The following is a 6,004-nucleotide window of genomic DNA, read 5'->3' as shown; positions in this document are numbered from 1 at the left end:
TAGCCCAGGCTGGCCTTGAACTCACAGGGATCCGCCTGCTTCTGCCTCCCGAGTGCTGGGATTAAAGGCGTGCGCCACCGCACCAGGCTGTGCGATTTAGTGTTGTAAGATTTATTTTATGAGTTGGGTGTTTTGTTTGTATGTCTGTGCGCCACATGCGTGCAGTACCGCAGAGGTGAGGAGGGCCTGAGGGGCCCTGGGTGCTGAGAACCAAACCAGGGTCCTCTGCAAGAGCCCTGGCCTACATTTCATACCCATCTTCCTTGCTCTGTTTTCTGAGTCACGTTCAAGCAAGGCGTCAGGTGGCGGCCCGGGCTGTGGGGACCACCCAGTGACTGGAACTCTGGGGAGGGAGGCATTGAGCCTATCAGTCCTGAACACACTTGAGGGACAGTTTCCTGTCAAAGCTGCCCAGAAGAGTGTGTGGGTGTGTTTTTATTTTACTTTTTTCATTTTGAGACAGATTCTCAGAGGCTGGCCTTGAACTTGCTGTGGATGTGCCCGCCTCTGTCTCCAGGCTTTGCCCCTCTGAACCAGGTTTGCGTGGTGCTGGAGATGGAGCCCGGGGTTCCATGCATGCTGGCCCAGTGCTCTATCCACTGAGCCCCAGCCGCAGGGACTTGAATTAACTTTTTGTTTTAGTAGTTTAGACTCACCAGATGGTGTGGCGCACGCCTTTAATCCCAGCACTCGGGAGGCGGAGGCAGAAGGATCTCTGTGAGTTCGAGGCCAGCCTGGTCTACAGTGAGTTCCAGGACAGCCGGGGCTGCACAGAGAAGCTGTCTTGAAAACTAAAAAACAACAAAACAGTTTAGTCTCTGGAGTTGGCCCAGGGTTCCAGGTCCCTCTGTTAGTTCCTGGCTGTGACCTAGGCTAGGTGTGCCTGTGTCTTCATCTGTTTGTTTGAGACAGTTTCCTCGGTGTAGCCCTGGCTGTCCTGGAACTGGCTCTGTAGACCAGGCTGGCCATGAACTCAGAGACCCGCCGGCCCCCACCTCCTGAGTGCTGGGACTAGGTGTGCGTCACCACATCCGGGTTTGGTTTTGTTGCAAGCTACATTTTAAACCCATCTCTGAGGTTCTGGGAAAGGATTCCTCTCCTGCAGAGCTTTAGCCTGGGGAGCGGCAGGTGGCACCCATCCCCTCCTGATCCTCACATGATGGTGGCCCTGGGGCTGGATTCATCCCTTGCTCAGGAACTAGGCGTGGTACACACCTGTCATCCCAGCACAGTGGAGGCAGGAGGATCAGTTCACATCTTCCCTGGTGACCCAGTGACACTGGGGAATAGAGGCCAGCTTGTCATTCCAGTCATGGGAGTCCACAGAATTCTCTGCCACCCTGATACCGGCAAGAGGGGAAGGGGCCTTCCTTCCTGGTTGGGGCGGCGGCTTCCTGGTGAGGGGTCAGCCAGATGCCTGCAGCAAGCCACAGGCACAGATAAAATGCCTGAGCCTGAGGGCAGGGTGACTGGAGATGGTCACGGTCAGCACTTCAGGGGTGGCCCTGTTCTTGGTAAACAAGATGTCTTGGCCCTTGGCCAGGACCCAGACATCAAGGGAGTCTGGACTCAGTTCTTCTTCAAGAGAGGAACTAACACAGGCTGGCGGCGAGTGAACGTATTTGTTGACCTTGACGTATGTAAGACTTGGTTTCATTGTTTTTGTTTTTAGGCAGGGTCTCACTATGTGGTCCTGGCTGGCCTGGAACTCAGCAAGCCCTCCCCAGTGCTGGGATTAGAGCTGGCTCATGCACCCCCATACTCAGAAGCAGCCCGCCCACTTCAGTCAAACAGTACAGATCACAAAGAGGCCACCGTAGTGGGACGGCTGGGAATGTCGATTGTGCAGCGCTAGGTGTGAAACCCACGGCTTCCCAACGCTGGAGGGCCGCATACCGCCAAGCCACATCCCCACCAACCCACTGAATGACACAATGGGGTGCGTGTGCCTTAACTGTGTGACTTCACGGAGGAGGTGACCAGAGGGCTGTGAGGGCCTTCAATGTCACCGTCCTTTAGCTTTGGTTGCACGGCTGTGTGGTTCTCCCCACAATCCAGAAACTCCTATCTGCCCACACTGAAGCTGCCCCATCGGAGACACTAACTCCACCTGGTCCCTGTCTGTGTGCCTACCTTCCCGACTCAAGTCTACAGGATCTGATGGCCCAGGGGCCTCTGGGAGTGAGATTCCCACGCCCTTCCAGGTCGGGTAGGTTTTGGCAGGATGACTTTGGAAGCAAAGTGTGTCCCTCTAGAGCAGTGCTTCTCAGCCTTCCGGACGCTGCGACCCTTCAATACAGTTCCTCATGTTGTGATGACCCCCAACCATAAAATTTTCGTTGCTACATCGTTACTGTAATCCTGCTGCTGTTATAAATTGTAATGTAAATATCTGACATGTGACCCCTGTGAAAGAGGCATGACCCACAGGCTGAACCACTGCACTGGAGAGGAGATGTCCTCCTATGGACAGGAGGGGAACTCAGAAACCTCAGGCACGAACGGAAAACCCCCCACCTTCCGTGTCTGGGGCCCCACAGGACTGAAGGAGGGACCAGGAACCAGCTGTCAGCAGCATGTTCCATCTGTCCTGCAGATTGCCCCTGGTCATAGCACACGGGCCCAGCTGGACCAAGGCCCTCACTGACACACGGAAATGACCAAGATGTATGGGAACGGATGGAGGTGGGGCAGGAGAGATGGCCCAGAGGTTAAAAGCACTGGCGGTTCTTCCCGAGGACCCAGGTTCGGTTCCTAGCGCCCACATGGTGATCCCCAACCATCTGTAACTCCAATTCTGGGGAGAGGAGCCTCTGGTCTCTCCAGGCATCTGCATTCACGGTGGCACACACCTCTGGGAGGCAGAGGTAGGTAGATCTGAGTTCCAAGCCAGCCTGGTCTACATAGTGAGAAAGTGCCTTGGATATCACCTCCAGAACATACAGAGTCTAATCCCAGCCTCCTAAGGGCAAGATAGGCAGTGAAGACGGCTAGTCCTCTTGTGGGGGTGCACACCGTCACCCCAGCACACAGGCTAGCCCTCTTGTGGGGTGCACACCATCACCCCAGCACACAGGAGAAGGAAGTACTTTCAGTCTCAGGGCAGCCTGGGCTGCATACACAAGGAGACCTCGTCTCAAAACAAAACCACTCAATGTATTAACCAGACATTCCGCTCCGGGTATACGGCACACACAGCCGCTAACAGCCCCGTGTCCACGGGGGAGGCAGGCGCACAGCGTCGTCTGTAAACTGGAGTGAGGCTCCGACACTAGCCAGTGTGGCAGAACCCCGAGGACATTCTGCAGTCACGAGACTCAGACACAAAAGGCCACAGCGTGGACAATGGTAGGAAACGCAAAGAACAGAATTCAGGGTCAGGAAGGACCCTGGAGCTGGACTGATGGGCTGCCCTCTGCACTGCCGGAGGAGACTGAGGCAGGAGGAGCGGCCAGGGGCTGTACGGACCAACGGCTGAGGCAGGAGGCTCTTTCAGGCCAGCCCGAGCTGAGGAATGGGACTGTCACCCCAGCACTGAGGGGGGCAGGACAGCATGGACGTCAGGTTCACCACAGCTACTTAGTGAGCTGGAGCCCTGACTGCACGACGTCGAGAAAGGAAGGGCTGGGCATGGCCCAGGGCATGGCGCTTGTCTGGCACCCTTCCTTCCACAATCAGTCCATGCAGGCAGCAGACAGGATGCTCACCATTCACACAAGTGACTGGGGCCACAGGGGATACACGGCATCCACCCCAAGCCAAGGGTCCTCCAGGACCCATCTTGTACAACCTAGCCCAAATTGACCGGTTTTCCAAAACAATTTATCTCCTCAAAAACATCTTTAATTCTCAAAACAGAGTCCTACGAGAATGGAGAACTCTAAGCAGGATGGGGACCCCAGAGTGACAAAGGACTTGGGGTGTGGCCAGTGCTCTTGGGGTACACAGGGAGGCCGCCTGGTGGCAGTGCTGGCCTTGTCTAGGGCCACATCCCCGAGACACTGGGGGGGGGGGGGGACACGACGACGGGACGAGACCGACCTTTTGGTCAAAAGGCTAACAGGTTCTGGCCCATGCCCTGGGCCCATGGGAGCAGCAGACAAGGGTCAACTATTCATCAGGGTGCCAGGCAGGAGGGTGCTGGGGAGCTGGGACAGCAGATCAGCTGGCTCCTGGGGGTTCCAGAGCATGACCCATGCTGTGTGGGGGTTCCGGTTTATTGTTTTTCAGACGAGGGTCTCATACCAGAACACTGGCGCTGGACCAGTTCTTGCTAAAGAGTCCACACACTTGCCTTGAAGTTGCAGCAATCCTCCTGCCTCAGTCTCCAGAGTGCTAGGATTTAACCTGGCAACAGTACAGTTTGTTTGATTTTTGAAATAAGATCTCAGGATGTAGCCCAGGCTGTCCTGGAACTCACGAGATCCACCTGCCTCTGCCTCCTGAGTGCTGGGATTAAAGGCAGGCCTCCCACTGACTTTAATTTTTGTGGGTACACGTGCAGCGGCCACGGTGTGTGTGTGGAGGTCAGTCTCTCCTTCCACCAAGTGGTCCACTTGGGCGGCCAGGCTGGCCGGCCAGGTGTCTCACCCAACAGCCTCCTTTTCAGAATGGGGCGGTGTCCTGTGCTGGGACGCGGCAGGCAGTGTGCCGGCTGGGGAGGCGGCTCATCTGGGGATGCTGCTCAGCACGAGCTATGGCCAGGCTCACCTGCGCTGCCTACTGGACCAGGCGGTAGGTGATGTAGCGGCCAGCGGTCTCACTGGGTCGGATGATCTTCACGACCTGTGGGAGCAGAGAGGGGTTGGCAGGGCTTCGGGCACCGCAGCTAGGACCCACTGTCTCCTGGCCCTGGTGGCCCTGGCCTCAGAAGGAGGGGACAGAGGAACCAGGGTACTTTAGGAATCAAGAATTCCCGAGGGCCGAGGAGGGGAGCGATGGCCATGGCTTCTCACCTGTCCTCGCTTGATCCCAAAGTAGCGTGCTACTGGGTCCCCGGCCTGGATCCTGGGCAGCTGGCTCTCCCGAAGCTTGCTGGGATACAGTCAAGGAAGCTCGTGGGGCAGCACTGGATGACGTGTTCAAGTGGGGCGGGGAGGCGGGGTAAAGGATACTATCGGGCCAGCAGTTCCGTCACCTCCTCCTTGGTCATGACCACATGCTCAGGGACCAGCTGTGGAGAGAGACCCACCCACAGCCATGTAACCATCGGGGACCGCAACGGACCCCAACAGGCTGAAGGGTCCTGTCACAGGGGTGGGATGCTCGGGGCCACAGCACCGACATGGGGAAACGCCCTGGCCCGGCACATGAATGGCAGAGCCCGAGGCTGGGAGGGGCCTCCTGGTTTGGTCCACCCCACCGTGCTGCCCAGGCCTCCCCAGGACAGACGCGCACCTCGTGCTCCGTGATGTTGATGAGCAGCTCTTGCTGTAGGAACTGCTCCAGTACATACTTAGGGGCCATGTCCACCAGGGACTGCTTGGCGGAGGGCGTCATGCCCTGCTGCACCACGATCAGCGCCCGCGTGATGTTCTCCTCCTGCATGCGCTGGCAGTACACCTTGATGGTCTTGATGCCCACCTTGGGCTCCTCTGTGGACACAACACAACCCTCGTACCCAGTGCCGGAGGCCACCACTGCCCTGCCAGTCTCGGGTTTCCCTATTTGCCAGGGAATACCAGAACAACTAGAAGCCATGAATGAGGCTAGGCAGGAAGGAAGCTGCAGGGTACCCTGCCGCTGCAGGCCCCTCCTGGAGGGTGGAGGTCCGGCTGCTCTGAGGTTTAGGGGACATAGTTTTGTCAGCTTGGGTAGCCTTAAAGAGAAGAGACAGATCCTGTGTCCACATGGGGCTAGCCTCGGCTCCTCAGGCAGACTGGGGTTCACTGGAGCATCACGACCCAGGAGTGCAGAAGTGGGCCCACATAACCACACACACCTGGTTTGCAAACTGCTGGATCTCACAACTCTACACTCCCAATACATTTTTTTCTTTCTGAGA

At 57.1% G+C, this 6,004-nt stretch overlaps 1 protein-coding gene across 1 annotated transcript; it reads right to left on the bottom strand.

Moving 5' to 3' along the window:
- Window positions 1–3,821: 3,821 nt before the first annotated feature.
- Polr2e (RNA polymerase II, I and III subunit E) lies at window positions 3,822–5,624 on the bottom strand. Its single transcript, XM_052747294.1, has 5 exons — window positions 5,398–5,624; window positions 5,115–5,173; window positions 4,956–5,034; window positions 4,711–4,785; window positions 3,822–4,347 (listed from the first exon to the last, which is right to left on the bottom strand). Exons 1-4 carry the CDS (start codon window positions 5,545–5,547, stop codon window positions 4,720–4,722), a joined length of 354 nt encoding a protein of 117 aa, XP_052603254.1. The 5' UTR covers window positions 5,548–5,624; the 3' UTR covers window positions 3,822–4,347; window positions 4,711–4,719.
- Between the last annotated feature and the right edge of the window lie 380 nt (window positions 5,625–6,004).

This window comes from Peromyscus californicus, unplaced genomic scaffold (assembly GCF_007827085.1).
Source record: "Peromyscus californicus insignis strain IS unplaced genomic scaffold, ASM782708v3 Scaffold_1__1_contigs__length_55948999, whole genome shotgun sequence".
Lineage (NCBI taxonomy): Eukaryota > Metazoa > Chordata > Mammalia > Rodentia > Cricetidae > Peromyscus > Peromyscus californicus.
Note: the sequence above shows the minus strand (reverse complement) of the source record. Positions and strands in the feature narration are given on the sequence as shown.